Source organism: Carassius carassius, chromosome 5 (genome assembly GCF_963082965.1).
Source record: "Carassius carassius chromosome 5, fCarCar2.1, whole genome shotgun sequence".
NCBI lineage: Eukaryota > Metazoa > Chordata > Actinopteri > Cypriniformes > Cyprinidae > Carassius > Carassius carassius.
This window is the reverse complement of record NC_081759.1, coordinates 14,476,550-14,492,653: the sequence shown is the minus strand read 5'-3', so window position 1 is coordinate 14,492,653 and position 16,104 is coordinate 14,476,550. Positions and strand designations below refer to the sequence as shown.

The window sequence follows — 16,104 nt, the reverse complement described above, 5'->3', positions numbered from 1 at the left end:
CGGCTCTTGAGGTTAGTGAGCACCTGAACGGAGTACTGGGAGAGGTCAAGGCCATCAGAGGTGAGGCTAGTTGGCTGAAATTGCGTATATAACGCCGATAGAAATTGGCGAACCCCAGAAACCGCTGTAGGGCCTTACGGGAATCAGGAGAGGGCCAATCTATCACAGCCTTAACCTTGTCAGGGTCCATACGTATTCCCTCAGACGAGACGATATACCCTAGGAAGGGAACAGACTGTGCATGGAATACGCATTTCTCCACCTTGACAAAAAGCCCATTCTCAAGAAATCTCTGGAGCACTCGTCTGACGTGTTGAACGTGTTCCTGGAGAGATGAAGAAAAAATCAGTATGTCATCCAGGTAAACATATATAAACTGATCTACCATATCTCTCAACACGTCATTAACGAGTGCTTGGAAAACCCCTGGCGAGTTGGAGAGCCCGAACGGCATCACCAAGTATTGAAAGTGCCCTCTAGGGGTATTAAAGGCGGTTTTCCATTCATCCCCCTTCCTGATGAGGACCAAATGATAAGCATTACGTAAATCCAACTTTGTGAATACGGATGCTCCCTGTAACCTCTCAAAAGCTGAAAACATTAGTGGCAACGCATAGGTATTCTTTATCGTAATGTTGTTCAGCTCTCGGTAGTCAATACAAGGTCGCAGAGAACCATCCTTCTTACCCACAAAAAAGAATCCCGCCCCCGCTGGAGAAGAGGAAGGGCGGATGAACCTCGATGCCAAGGAATCAGAAATGTATTTCTCCATGGCCTCCCTCTCCGGAATAGAAAGAGAGTATAGTTTGCCTTTAGGCGGAGACTTACCTGGCACGAAGTCTATAGCACAGTCGTAGGGACGATGCGGAGGAAGAGAAGCAGCATGGGACTTACTGAACACCTCCTTCCGGTCCAGGTACTCTGCGTGAACATTTGATAATACCATGTTCTCCTTCTGAAAGACAGAAACAGGCACAACAGGACAAGCAGAAGCCAGACAAGACTCATGACAACTTTCACTCCACAATGTGACAGTCTTGGAACCCCAATCCACTCGTGGATTATGTTTGATTAACCAGGGGTGACCTAAAACAATGGGAGCCAGGGGGGAGTCCATGAGAAAAAAGGATATGGTTTCACAATGATTGCCTGATGTGAGCAGAGTGATGGGTTCAGTATAGTGGGTGACATGTGGCAGTTCCTGGCCGTTGAGTGCGGTGACATGGATGGGAAGAGACACAGGCAGGACAGGAATGTTCAGGTGACGTGCAAGGAGTGAGTCGATGAAATTACCTTCGGCTCCAGAGTCCAGAAGGGCGTGACAGTCGTGAATGTGATTCTCCCACTGCAGTCAATGATGTAGTTGAGGACTTCCCAGCGGAGATACCACCTCGATAGTAGCCTCATTTTTACTACCGGGCTGGCTCTTTTGCCGGGCAGGAATAGATGGGATGTCCTGAGCCTCCGCAGTACAAACACAATCCTTGGGACCTCCGCCGCTCTATCTCCCTCCGGGACAGCCGAGCTCTACCCACCTGCATGGGTTCGTGGTCATCGACGGGACCGACCGTGTTCTCTCGACTCGAGCAGCCCCTTTCCGGAGAGATGGGATGGCGTGTAGGACTGGTCTGTCTGCCCAGAGGGTTAATCCTTGCATCAACTCAAAGATGCTCTCCTGCTGCTGATCCATTTGATTGATGCTGTGATGGATGAAGTCAGACAAGGAAGTGGTGCTCGCTGCTTCCATGATGGTGAGAGCGTTCTGTGAAGACTGGGTGAAGGAGAAGCTGGAAACAAGTGCGAGTATCAACAAAGTTTTAATGAGAGACGATAACCAAACAAACTGGAACAAAAACAATGCTGGGAAGAAGATACAGTCCGAGATGGTGGAAGGAGGTGATGAATCCAGATGGCGGTGGTGAGTTGGCAGCAAGAGAGGGTGGCACAGGAACTGCGGGGATCGATCCAAAGGTAAGTTGTGATGCTTGTGGTGGTTGCGAAGAGTGGACGAGGTTCCGGGGGAAGAACGCAAAACACAACAGAAAGCAGAGCACGGTTAACCAACATGAAACAACACTCTCACAAACACAAGACGTAAGACAAGCCATTATATAGAGAGGGTAATGAGTGACAGCTGCTCCTGATGACAATTAACGGAGACGCCCACAAACTAATCAGTGCAGACGCGTAACACACAGACTTTACCCACAAAGTGCAAAACCCAGAGATCACGGTTTACCAACCGTGATATATATATATATATATATATATATATATATATATATATACAACCCGAATTCCGGAAAAGTTGGGACGTTTTTAAATTTTAATAAAATGAAAACTAAAAGACTTTCAAATCACATGAGCCAATATTTTATTCACAATAGAACATAGATAACGTAGCAAATGTTTAAACTGAGAAATTTTACACTTTTATCCACTTAATTATCTCATTTAAAATTTAATGCCTGCTACAGGTCTCAAAAAAGTTGGCACGGGGGGCAACAAATGGCTAAAAAAGCAAGCAGTTTTGAAAAGATTCAGCTGGGAGAACATCTAGTGATTAATTAAGTTAATTGATATCAGGTCTGTAACATGATTAGCTATAAAAGCTTTGTCTTAGAGAAGCAGAGTCTCTCAGAAGTAAAGATGGGCAGAGGCTCTCCAATCTGTGAAAGACTGCGTAAAAAAATTGTGGAAAACTTTAAAAACAATGTTCCTCAATGTCAAATTGCAAAGGCTTTGCAAATCTCATCATCTACAGTGCATAACATCATCAAAAGATTCAGAGAAACTGGAGAAATCTCTGTGCGTAAGGGACAAGGCCGGAGACCTTTATTGGATGCCCGTGGTCTTCGGGCTCTCAGACGACACTGCATCACTCATCGGCATGATTGTGTCAATGACATTACTAAATGGGCCCAGGAATACTTTTAGAAACCACTGTCGGTAAACACAATCCGCCGTGCCATCAGCAGATGCCAACTAAAGCTCTATCATGCAAAAAGGAAGCCATATGTGAACATGGTCCAGAAGCGCCGTCGTGTCCTGTGGGCCAAGGCTCATTTAAAATGGACTATTTCAAAGTGGAATAGTGTTTTATGGTCAGACGAGTCCAAATTTGACACTCTTGTTGGAAATCACGGACGCCGTGTCCTCCGGGCTAAAGAGGAGGGAGACCTTCCAGCATGTTATCAGTGTTCAGTTCAAAAGCCAGCATCTCTGATGGTATGGGGGTGCATAAGTGCATACGGTATGGGCAGCTTGCATGTTTTGGAAGGCTCTGTGAATGCCGAAAGGTATATAAAGGTTTTAGAGCAACATATGCTTCCCTCCAAACAACGTCTATTTCAGGGAAGGCCTTGTTTGTTTCAGCAGGACAATGCAAAACCACATACTGCAGCTATAACAACAGCATGGCTTCGTCGTAGGAGAGTCCGGGTGCTAACCTGGCCTGTCTGCAGTCCAGATCTTTCACCTATAGAGAACATTTGGCGCATCATTAAACGAAAAATACGTCAAAGACAACCACGAACTCTTCAGCAGCTGGAAATCTATATAAGGCAAGAATGGGACCAAATTCCAACAGCAAAACTCCAGCAACTCATAGCCTCAATGCCCAGACGTCTTCAAACTGGTTTGAAAAGAAAAGGAGATGCTACACCATGGTAAACATGCCCCGTCCCAACTATTTTGAGACCTGTAGCAGAAATCAAAATTGAAATGAGCTCATTTTGTGCATAAAATTGTAAACTTTCTCAGTTTAAACATTTGCTATGTTATCTATGTTCTATTGTGAATAAAATATTGGCTCATGTGATTTGAAAGTCTTTTAGTTTTCATTTTATTAAAATTTAAAAAACGTCCCAACTTTTCCGGAATTCGGGTTGTATATATATATAAGACCTCTAACACTAGCTTGTTGTATTCTTTTTCTATTCTATCTGTTTTCTTTTTAATTATTATATTATTTAAAAGCCCTTGCTATGTGTACTGTGTTAAGCTAACTGAGACTTGTTATAGCACTTATATATCATTGCTCTTTTTGTTGTTTTTGATTGCTTCCACTGTCCTCATTTGTAAGTCCCTTTGGATAAATGCATCTGCTAAATGAATAAATGTAATGTTCTATATATATATATATTGTGTGGCACCCAAAACTGACCATAGTTCACATCCATAAACTGTTTTATAGGATCATTGATATACCATCAAACATACACAACCCTGACACTTTAAACCCTATATGGCTAAATGATTCATGGAGGCATTGCAGAATACTTTATGGTGTGTGAAATTACTTAAATTCTATATTAAACATGACATAACTGTGATAAACTGTTTGATACCGACAGCAAACAACCTTCTCAATGAACAGTCTCTCTCAATTTAAGGTACATTTTATTTCACAAAACAAAACCCTTGTGAAAGATGAGGAAACGTGCAGAAAAGCTCATAATTAAACAGAAAGTTGCAGTATGAACCGTAACAAAGCTGATAAATGGATTTCAGTTTCCATTTCACAAGTTTATCAGACAATCTGTCTACTAAACAAAACAGTTTTTAGAAATCGCTTTCCTTTTGACAGATATCCCTTAATGGATTTTCTAAGTAACAAAAAGTAACTAAATTATTGTAGCCTAAAAGGTGATCAGGGCCTTATTCAAATTGCTGCACTGATTGTCTCATTGGATGCATATGAATAATCATATCATTGATTTGACAGCTTCATGAGACATCAGGACAGATCTACAGATGTTTGATTTTGGCCTTTCACACAAAACAGAAACAACATACAGGAAATAGCTAAAGTAACATATGTCTTAGCAGCTCCTTTAGGAAATCTGAACATCTCACCACAGTAAGGTTTTCATAGAGGTATGCTTGTTTGCAAGTACTTGAACAGAACAGTTGGACATTGCATGGATTCATTTTTCGGACATTACAACGAATAAATTATAAACAAACAGATAAAACACATAACCAACTCTCAGTGGTTTCTATAATAATTCTCAATATAACATTGCTTCCAAATTAGCAATATCTAAAAACTAAAATACTGTGCAATCAAAATACAGCTTATTATGGAGGATTTCACATTTGGGGTCCACTAAATAAAAAATACTCCAATTTCCCCTTTAGTGCACTACATCAGTTCCAACATATTATGAAAATTTCTTTTGAGTATTCTATATATTATAAAATGAAGTGTATATAACAATGGTGCGACGCTGATTAGGAAGCATTCTTCATTTCGATATTATTGACTTGACCCTAGTCTCATCACAGTACGCGTATTCTATGCAATATTATGGATTCATTTACAAGCAGCTCTGCGTAACAATACATATAATTTACAAACAGTAAATATTTTATATAATGCACTAGAAAATAAACTGATAATACCTCTGATTTTCTCTTAATGCTGAATTAATACTGAAGTGTCAGAAACTAAGCATGTTGGAGAAATAAAAATTTTGCATTATTACACAAAACTGTCTCCACATAAAAAGTAAAAACTGTCATTTAGTTTGACTACCAATTGTTTACTTGACAGTTTTAACTTTCATGTCTAATGCATATATATATATATATATATATATATACACACACACACACGGTTGCCTGCATAAACCATTTTCTGTGAATTGTGCAGGTATATTTCTTACATCCAGAACTTGAGCACGGTTTCTATGCAACACCTGAGATGTAAAAAAAATATGAAGAAAAATGTAATATCAGTGTTTTTGCATGCAAAATTTCTAAACACTTTTGTATTCTCAAAAAAAGCACTGAAATGCAGTTTCTTGGGTGAACACACACTTTTTTTTTTTTGTGGGAATGTAATGCATTCTCACTCGAGTTTTGTGATCCCCTGAGAAATGTAGCATTCGCTCACAAATATTTTGCATCCACTTGCAAAATTTCTGTATTTCCACTGTAATAATTTAACTTGCTCTCAAAATAATTAAACCAATATTATATATATATATATATATATATATATATATATATATATATATATATTTCAATGTTTCGGTGTTCAATGTTTCGGTGTTCACTCACAAAACTTTGCATTTGCTTGCAAAAACACAGAAAAAGTTTTTTTCCAGTTTCTCAAGTGAAAACACAAAATAGACAACGCAATGCAATGCAATTTTTTATGTGTGAACAATACATTCACTTGCAAAACTTTTGGGTTCCCCTGAGAGATACTTTGTATTTGCAAAAGCTTTGAAATATAATTTTCCCTTCTCTTCTCCTATTATAGTTTCTTTGGGAAATGCAAGAATTTTGCAAATGAACACAAAAGATAAGAACTAAATTTTCCCACCTACAGTACAGACAGCTTTTTTGCTTTTTTTTTTATTAATCCCAAAGTTTTTTTTACAACAGGGATCAAGAGCAAGATTAATCTCCTGAAAAGTCATATAATGTCACCTTATATTTATAAAAAAAAACTCAAAACAAAACAACTGACAAAAAGTCTTGTTCCTTGATCCTAAAATATTAGGAGTTTGTTCGCATGGTACCTGGGATGCAACTAATCAATACAGGCAGTTTTTGACGAAAGTGGCGAAAAAAACTTGGCAAAAGCACCACAATGTTCAAAAGGTTGCAAAGAGATGCTCTTAAATCTTATTTAACACAGCCACATTGTATGTAGAGCACCTGATATCATGCCAATACCATGGCACAGATCAAACTAAGCTGTGAGCACCTGGAATGAATACATAAATAAGGACCACCTGCATCTCAGGTATGAATACAAAGTATCGCTATTTGACTAAAGTAAAGTGACTAAACCTCAACCTCACTGCAACCCAACTGTTGGCAGCAATGGCTGGTGGAGCTGACGTAAAATCCTCATTGCTACAGTAATGGCTCTTGACATGTTGTGTAATCACAGTTTCTACAGATTTAACGGGTTACTAAAGGTTGGAAGGGTTTAGCCAATTATCTTCTTTGACTAGACGAGTGTCTTGGTATTGCTGGCAGTTCTGTAAGAGATTCACACTGGCAAAGTGACCAAAGTCACTGATTTTCAATAGGAGCTGGAGATTTAGGGCAACATGAGTGACAGAGTGTTGCAACAAATCATATTTGTTTTTTTACAACTATATGTAATTGAGTGGAGATACAATGCATCGACTACCAATAGAGAAATGCAGTGATGACAGCCTGGAAGTTAGCATGCCCCTGGTTTCCTCGACAAAAACCCAATAGGATTTTTTTTCATTGGCTTTTGAATTACTGAATAAAAAAAAATAAAAAAAGCTCAGTGAGCAACAAAGCTCAGAATTGATAAACGTTTTGTATATCATGATAATCTTTACAAATGACTATAAATTTGATGAACTGTAAAGCCTATTGCAATCAAAAGAAAAATCAATCTGTTTTATTTAATAATAAAAAAAAAAAAATCCCTGAGAGTCTGAGTAAAAATAAGAGAAAGAGAATGATTCTAAACAAAATGAAGCTACTTCACCCAAAAAAATGTTTATTACTCAGCCTCACGTCGTTCCAAACCTGTAAGACCTTGGTTTATCTTCGGAACACAAATGAAGATATTTCTGATGCATCCCGTGAGCTCTCTGAACCTCCATAGACTGCAAGGTTACCACCATGATCGAAGTCCAGAAACGTAGTAAAGACATCTTTAAAATAATCCATGTGACATCAGTGGTTCAACCGTAATTTTACGAAGCTACAAGAATACTTTTTGTGTAAAAATAACCACTTTATTCAACAATTCTTCCCCTCTGCATCGCCCTGGTGCCATTTTAGAGAGTATCACATGTATGCTGATCTGTGTCAGCTGCGACGCATGGATACGTTGTCTATATTGTTTATGCTTTGATCTAAACGAGGGTCAGAGAGCTCTCAGATTTCATCAAAAAATATCTTCATTTGTGTTCTGAAGATGAGCGAAGGTCTTGCGTGTTTGGAACGACATGAGGGTGAGTAATTAATGACAGAATTTAACATTTTGGGTGAACTATCCCTTTAAAAAAAATCATCACAAGGGGATATTACAGATGTATTTTGTTTTGTTACATAAAACGTTAAATACCTTGAGCCTGTGTTCACCAGGTATCTTATTTCAGGCATTTTACCAAAACCGATGGAACGAGAAGTGTTAAAATGCTAACTTCGAGTTTCCAGGCCTACATAATACATCATCCCTACAACACTCCTGAGGCAAAAATCCTTCTAGCAACCAACAATCCACTTGTTGACCCTAAACAATTTACTTGCTGTTAGTGTGAATGTGCCTTTAGAGATGGAAATTAAAACATTTCTGTCAGAGGCCCCATGAATCATGCAAAGGACTTGTCTGTGCTGGTTATAATGGCTGTACTTTGAATTATCTTACATATGAACGCAAAATATCATGCAAAATACCTTAGTTATGACTAACTGGCCATTACTGTTAGATTATAATCAGCAAGTCTGTAAACTTACTGTAACCTCACAAGTAAATCCGTATTCCTTGTACCAGTTTTTTTCCATGAGCCAGATAAAGAGTCTATGCGCTGAGGTCTGAGAGAATATTGTAGCGGTTAACCCCTAAAGCATGGCGATGCTTTCTTGTGTACAGTTGAGGTGTGTGGACGTGCTGCTGCCTCCAGGGGACTTGAGACTGCGGGCACCACATCCCATTGACACACCCTTCCCGATACCCCCCATGATGACCGCTGACCCTGGATGGTGATGTTGACTGCGCTTCATTAAGGCCACCATCATGGTATCGCTGTTGACAGTGCCAAACTCATAGGTAAAGGTGCCATAGTACACCAGGACCAAGACAGTGAAGACCCATTCACAGATGGCTGCGGCATGCTGCAATACATAACTTTCATGGACGAAGAAGATACCACCTTGAACAAGATGTTAAGGAATGGGTACAATGAACTTAAACATTAATAACATTATTCACCATGATCTGTGATGTACTATAAATGTCCTTTCTTTTTTGCTGTAATTGATCTAGTGTATTAACTGATCTATTTGCACTGTTAATGTAGTATTGGGACAGTTGTGGCTGTGGTTAGAGAGTCGGACTTGTAACCCGAAGGTTGCAGGTTCGAGTCTCAGTACTGGCAGGAAATGTAGGTGGGGGGAGTGAATGACCAGCGCTTTCTTCCACCTCCATCATTACCCACAACTGAATGTGTGTGTTCACTACTCACTGCTGTGTGGGTGTACTTCCGCTCAATTTCAGTTCGCCTCTGTACTCAATCTGAGATAGCAAACCATCTCCCAGATTTCCTCTGGCTCCAAACCTGCCGTCCAATCAGTGCTTTAAGTGGGCCGGTACGCACCGGTACTCAGTACCGCCACTTCCAAATATATCTCTTAAGCGTACCGCCACTTCTCCGTGCGCCCAGAATGTACCGGTACGCTCATTTGGACATCTGTTTTAATAGAGGTTTAATCCTTTTGCGCTGCAGCTTTTCAGAGCGCCCTTCACAATGCACGCTTCCTAATTTGTCCCACCGAGAGCAGAGACTACATTACCCATACACCATTGAGTTTAACAAGTGAAAAGCGCATGCTTGCGTCGCTTTTGCCGCTCTCAGTGTCAACCACTCAACGTGGCCGGAGAGGGTGTGTGAAACGCGCACACTCGGCTCGGTAAAAATACAAATACAGTGAACAACACTTAATATGCTCTCCTGGCTTCAAACTCAAGAGTACTAAAACAACACGGTCATAATCAGATGACTCGCTGGCTGACACCCCACCAAGCCTGAATGATATCGCTGCAGGTCAGACGCAAGCTAATGAAGTAATGCAGTAGCTCTTTCTAAGGGTATTTTTTCAAAATCCTTTTGCACATTTTATTTATGTTCAGTAGCTCTTTCTAGCTCAAGCAAATCCACAAATGAATAAAAGGATTTATTATTTTTTATAAGGTCGTCTGTTGACTGCTGTATATAAAACCTCTTCAATATAGTTGTTGTTACCTCAGGGGATGAGGGGAGTCGTCAAAAAATAAATAAATAAATAAATAAAAATTATTATATATATATATATATGCTATAATAGAGTACCGGCACCTCTTTTGGGCCACTTAAAAGCACTGCGTCCAATCAACGAACAGAGGGTGGGCTGAGAGCCGTGACATAGACGCTAAGTGTAAGCGCCGAATTTAAGATTGTAGTTTAGGTTAGGGAAAATCAAAAACGACTGTGGATATGGAGACACGGGATGCTATTCGCGCTGGTTTGGGGAATATTCCCTGCATTTGCCTAATGAAGTCTGAACAAGAGTGTTTGTTTCACATTTTGAATGGAGGTGATGTTGTGGCCCTACTCCCGACAGGTTTTGGGAAAAGTTTAATTTATCAACTGTTACCGATCGTCAGTGAGAAACTGGGGAGGCCAATGTCCGGCAAGGCAGTAATTGTGATTGTGTCTCCCTTGGTTGCTCTCATTGAGGATCAGAGGATCCGATCAGATTGCGCTTCATGGTTTTGTTTTCGCAGCATTCCTGTGTTTACAGTGGAAGTTCGAGGCGGCTGAGCTACAATTGGCTTATGGGTACACCAATGATTTTAAACTTCAGACAAGCACCCCCCCCCACACCCCACTCTTCTGTTCTCTTGTTTTAAAATGTTCTATTTCTTTCTTTCTTTTGTAGACTCTTTACTTAAAAAACTTAAAGCACTGTTAACTTATTTTTTTCTTTGTTGTATTGTTTTTATTTCGTTTCTATGTTGTTTATTGTGGACTGTTTTGCTGAAATAAATAATAATAATAAAAAAATTCAAACACTGTTTAATGTTTTCTTCGTTGTATTCGTTTTATTTTGTTTCTTTATTCTTTATCTTTATTTTGTTTATGGACTTTGAAAATTACTTCTAACTTCTAACACTGAAATACTCATTAGACTTGTAGCTTATAATTCATATTTATTTCTTTTTTTTATTTTTATAGACTAAAATATACACTTTAAAAGCTCTTGAATAATTAAAAAAAAACACTGTAACTGAAGGCTACACGGCATTATTTTAATTTGATTTATTTACCTTAACATGAAAGAATACAATGTGCTCAATTGCACATTAGTTTTTGCTGTATGGTAGTATCAAACTGGTACTGCCACTCGTGAAATTTCACTGGCATTGGTACAGACTACTAAAATATAAGTACTGTGAAAACCCTAGTAATTAAGCTTATTTACTGAACTTTGCATCTTTTATCATCCACTGTTGCTAAAAAGCAATAAGCCAATCCATGTTGTGCGTAAGTGTTTTTAAGATTTTCGCACCATGTTCAAATGTATCCATTTACATTTGATATCACAAACAATATCATATGATCATATCATGACTGATTTCCAATGTCTTCCTTCAGGTCAAACATAAAGTGTAGTAACATTCATAGTAAGGATACTGAGGACAAGTGAAACCAGAGCTCCAGCTGAGAGAGCCACACGCACATGAGCCATCCAGTAGTCCAGCGCTGTCTCTGCTATACGGTACGTCAGAACGCACTGCAGACACACAAACAGCAAGCCGGCAGGGAAAGCTACACCCGCTCCCACATAATGAAGGGTCTTAGCATGATCAACCTAAAAAAATGGAATAGAAGTTCATTTAGATTTATATAATGGGCTGAAAGCACAAGTCCATTCTCGCCTGCTCACCTGAAAGTTGCCCACCATGACCAAACCCAGGGCATTAATGCAGCCAGACACCAAAGCACTTGTGTTGGTCCAGCAGTGATGGCTGTGTTCAATCACTTGAGCATAACGCAGCATGCACACCATAACCACTGCAGAAATACATCACACACACGCACATAGAAGTATTTTAATATTGACATAAATTATACAACTTCTTTGTGGAGTTTATTTTGAATATAAACTTGGTTATTTATTAAATTTTAAACCATAATTCTTACCCATAAAAGCCCCAACATTGCCAATCAAACTGAAGAGACAGCTCTCTGGTGGATAACATCCACATTTACTGTTAAAAGATAAGAAAATCAGATATCAGGCAACCTTTCTACAAGAAGCTGGTGCGAAACAGTACTACTTAAAGGTCCCATGACATGGATTATTTCCTTTTCTTTAAATGCTTTTTAATGTTTCCTTAGGTGTACTTATATTGTTAGTATGATTTTTACATTTAAAATTTAGAAATAAAAAGCATTTTTATATCCTGATATTAGCCCTCTGGCTTGAATGCTCTATTTGAAGGGGCGTGTCTGCTGTGAGACTCCGAGTAAATGACAACTGTTGTGATTGGCTGACATCTTTGCATTCGAAATGCGTATTACATGTGGAACCCCTCTCAAATATATATATATATGTTTTTACTATTACAGCTGTCGAGATTAACGAATCATGAAAGTGTTGATTATATAATTATTTTTTCGATCTTTTCCCATCACATGAAAGGCTGCAGTGATGAGGATTGAGTAAACAGAGTCTGTTTATCGCGTGAATGCAGTGATCTCGTCATTATTGCAACACATTTTCTCTCACAAAATGCTTTCACCACAACTAACAGCAAACACATGAATGCACCACATGAATACAGTAAGAGCTTTGTTGTGCAGCATAACAGCGTCATTCATTGTAACGGCAGTTTAGGCAAGAGTGCAGATATACTCAAATGAATAGATTTGTTTCATGCTACTAAGAGAAACAACGTGAAGATGATCGTTTAGTCACTAGCTTGATTCGCTGATGCATAAACAGTATTAAACGATTTAGAAAGAAAGTCTGTGTGAACTTGAATAATTAGCTACACATCAGAAATCACTGATCACAGATCAGACAATAATGAACACTGTTACTCACTGTTTGTGGCGGTGTTGTCGAATCCATATCATAAAAGTCTGTTTGTAACGCCTGTGCTGACATTGCGACTGAATTATATGTAAATATTTGGGCGGGCAAAGCAAAGAAAGGGGAGGTAACATTTCTCCTTACAACGTCACCAGGAGGAGATTCAAGATCAGCCCGGTTGAGCTTCCATTTTCTCAAAGGCAGAGAAAGATAGCAAAATCTCGATTTACACCGATTAAAATTTCTAGAAACTTGGGGACCATATACAGGCTAGGGGAACTCACTATAATGTTAAAAAACCTCAGAAAGTGAAATTTTCATGTCATAGGACCTTTAAAGGAGGCATCTTTAAAATGGGGTCATTTTGTGGTATTCCAGATAAATTCAAAGTCTCACCTGATGAGGGGGATGTCTTGAAGAGTACAGCAGGTTTTTGGGAAGCCCCTCTTAGCCGTTTCCTCTGTACATGTCAAATTGTATGACCTATGATACAAAGAATCAAGCATGAAAGAACAGTCTAAACAGCATTTGGGTTTTTTGGATTTAACTCTGTGAAGCATGACTTGTAAAATAATGGGGTTTTTTTTGGGGGGGGGGGGGGGGGCGAGGCTCATATTTATATGGCCAAAAAGTAAATTCTGATAGCTTGCAAATAAAGAAAGAAAACATAAAATGCATTTAAATATCAGTTTTCACCCTATAAATTCTAATAGTATGTCTTAGTAAAAATCAATGATATTTAACGACTTTTTATGATCAAAGCCCTGTTGTTTTTACTGTGAGGGCAAAACTTATAATGCAATGCAAAACAGTGATGACTGATGGGTGTTCAAATCCTAAACAGCCTAATGTATCATATCTAATATGCACAAAATTTTAACATGATTCTTCGCAAAATAAATGTATGGATAATCAAGTTAACCTAAGATGCTTCAGTAATACAAAGTTTCATCTTGAAATACTACTAACAATGTACAAGTTACTTTTACTTTTATTTAATAATCAGTAAATATTTTACAGCAAAAAGACATGCGTACCCTTACTTGAAAAGGGAATATATTTATAATTATACTAAAAGTGCTATTTACTTGCTAAAAAGGGTACAAAATATCAGATGACAGAAGACATGAAGTGGATTGTGTACAACACATTTCTCAGCAAAGTTTCAATTATATTGAGAAGTTAAAGGCTAGAATAGGGTGTATCAAATATGATGCAGTAGGCTTTATAGGGATAACTTACCAGTTCTCAACAGGACAGACATGGTGGTTCATAACTGCCATAGCGTAACTAGTGAACAAAATATGTTTATTTGTTAATAAGCACATGACTTGTCTGTATACTGTAGTAAACAGTAGAGATGGGTTATATAGAATTTAATGCAAAACTTCTGGCTCAAACTATCCATTTAACATTAACACTTACACAATCCATATCCCTGTGATGGAGAAGGCGGACAGGCTGACAGGCAGAACAATCCAGGCAGTCATTGGTCAGTCTGTGAGAGGCCTGAGACCCCAACATGAGGGTGTGCAGGACTGGGGATATGGAGACGGGGTGAGAGACACCAGCAAGTGAAGCCATGCGGGGGGGTATGTGGACCAGCGGGGGCAATGTGACGCTCCTTCAACTACATCTGGAGACTCGCCGATTCCCCACAACCAACAATATCTAGTGGAAATCCAGAGACATTGTTCATAATCAAGACACAAGGATACAATATTAATGAAATACAGTTAGGAACAACTGAGACACTCTTGATTTGTCAAATTACAAACATGCAACAGTGATGACACCCAACATGTCATATTTTGTGTGACTATTTAATCTTGAAAATGTGTCATTCACTTGATTTCACTAAAATAGTACGCTGAAGGCTGTCATCAACAAAATATTTTAGTAAAAAAGGACTTAACTCGCTTCAAGTACACACCTACAATGTAAATCCCACATAAACGTTTGCTTTGAATGTGTACAGGATAAAGGCATACCTTTATGAGTGCTTTTAACTCATATTAAAGCTATAGAATGTAATCATATGATACCTACGTTGTGAGGTGAGTACTTATTTAAGTTACACTGACTTCTATTTAATTCAATATTATGATCCAGTCTAATATGTTAATGGTACGTCTACCAAAGGATGCCAGGTAGATTTGTAATCAGAGAAATGAAAGATCCTACAAAGCACAAAATCAGACCAACAACCTGCCAGCCGCACGAACTAATAATAATGTCCCCTTCAGCCCAGATCCGCCTCAATATCACAGTAAACACACAAAACTGACCACATGGATGTTTACAATTATAATTACAGGATACTTAATCATTACACCAAAGTGACAGTAAATAGTAATGAAAGATATTGTTTTTAAACATAAAACTCAACATCGTGTAGCTTGCAAGCTATCCAGCAGATGCTACTGCAAGTAAACAACTTTTTAAGACGGCAAAGATCTCCTTATCTACGTTCATACGCAACATACGTGTTTCTACAGCATTTGAACTACTGTACATTGACGTGTCATTATTGAGATATTGTGTTGTGATATATAAAAGCGTTTTGTCGTACCGCAGGCCCCGCGGCTCCTGAGCGGATGCTGCTTCTGAATCCGCTGCATCTCAACCGGTGTAAACACATTCATCAACAGAGGAGGGCGCCCACATCTCCCTCTGCTTCTGCGTGGATTATGGTATTACTATAGAGTTTTAAGAAATACATTGTGTATTTTGTTCTTAACTATAATTTGCAAAACAATGTTTTTTATGGTTTATTTATTATAGTAAACAAAGAAATACATAAATAAATATAGACTTAAAGGCGATTCAGATTAATTCACACCACAAGTGCTTTTTGAATCACTAAAAAGATAGGCCTAAGGCTCGTAAGAGTCATTTGGTCATTACTTTATATTACTTTATCATACTCGGAGGCCATGAATGCATTGTACTATCAGGGTAGCACTTGTAGGATTTTGTAATTCTTCGTATTTGTTATTAAATAGGTTATAATTTATATTTATCTGTAATTGATGCCCATCTTTATCCTAGATGTTGTATATTGTTATATTGAATGTTATTTTATACAAAATATATTTTTTATGGCTTATCTTTTACATGATAGAACACACGGTGAACACAATATGCATATGATATATTATAAATATAGTTTTGATATATTTAAGGTGGGATATTTACAAAATATCTTCATGGAACATTATCTTTACTAAATAACCCAATGCATTTTGGCCCAAAATGACCCATACAATGTATTTTTGGCTATTGCTTACAAATATA

At 38.4% G+C, this 16,104-nt stretch overlaps 1 protein-coding gene across 1 annotated transcript; it reads right to left on the bottom strand.

The window, feature by feature from the left end:
• Positions 1–8,294: 8,294 nt before the first annotated feature.
• On the bottom strand, positions 8,295–15,500 carry LOC132140823 (transmembrane protein 150A-like). The gene is made up of 8 exons (XM_059549825.1): positions 15,380–15,500; positions 14,233–14,478; positions 14,050–14,097; positions 13,204–13,290; positions 11,913–11,980; positions 11,656–11,783; positions 11,403–11,580; positions 8,295–8,882 (listed from the first exon to the last, which is right to left on the bottom strand). Exons 2-8 carry the CDS (start codon positions 14,295–14,297, stop codon positions 8,572–8,574), a joined length of 885 nt encoding a protein of 294 aa, XP_059405808.1. The 5' UTR covers positions 14,298–14,478; positions 15,380–15,500; the 3' UTR covers positions 8,295–8,571.
• Between the last annotated feature and the right edge of the window lie 604 nt (positions 15,501–16,104).

Coding starts and splice junctions, on each gene's coding strand:
- LOC132140823 (XM_059549825.1), bottom strand. CDS start 14,297: ATGACTGCCTGGATTGTTCTGCCTGTCAGCCTGTCCGCCTTCTCCATC. Junction 14,098..14,232: donor ATCACAGGGATATGGATTGT/GTAAGTGTTAAT, acceptor TTTGTTCACTAG/TTACGCTATGGCAGTTATGA. Junction 11,581..11,655: donor TCATGGTGGGCAACTTTCAG/GTGAGCAGGCGA, acceptor CCATTTTTTTAG/GTTGATCATGCTAAGACCCT.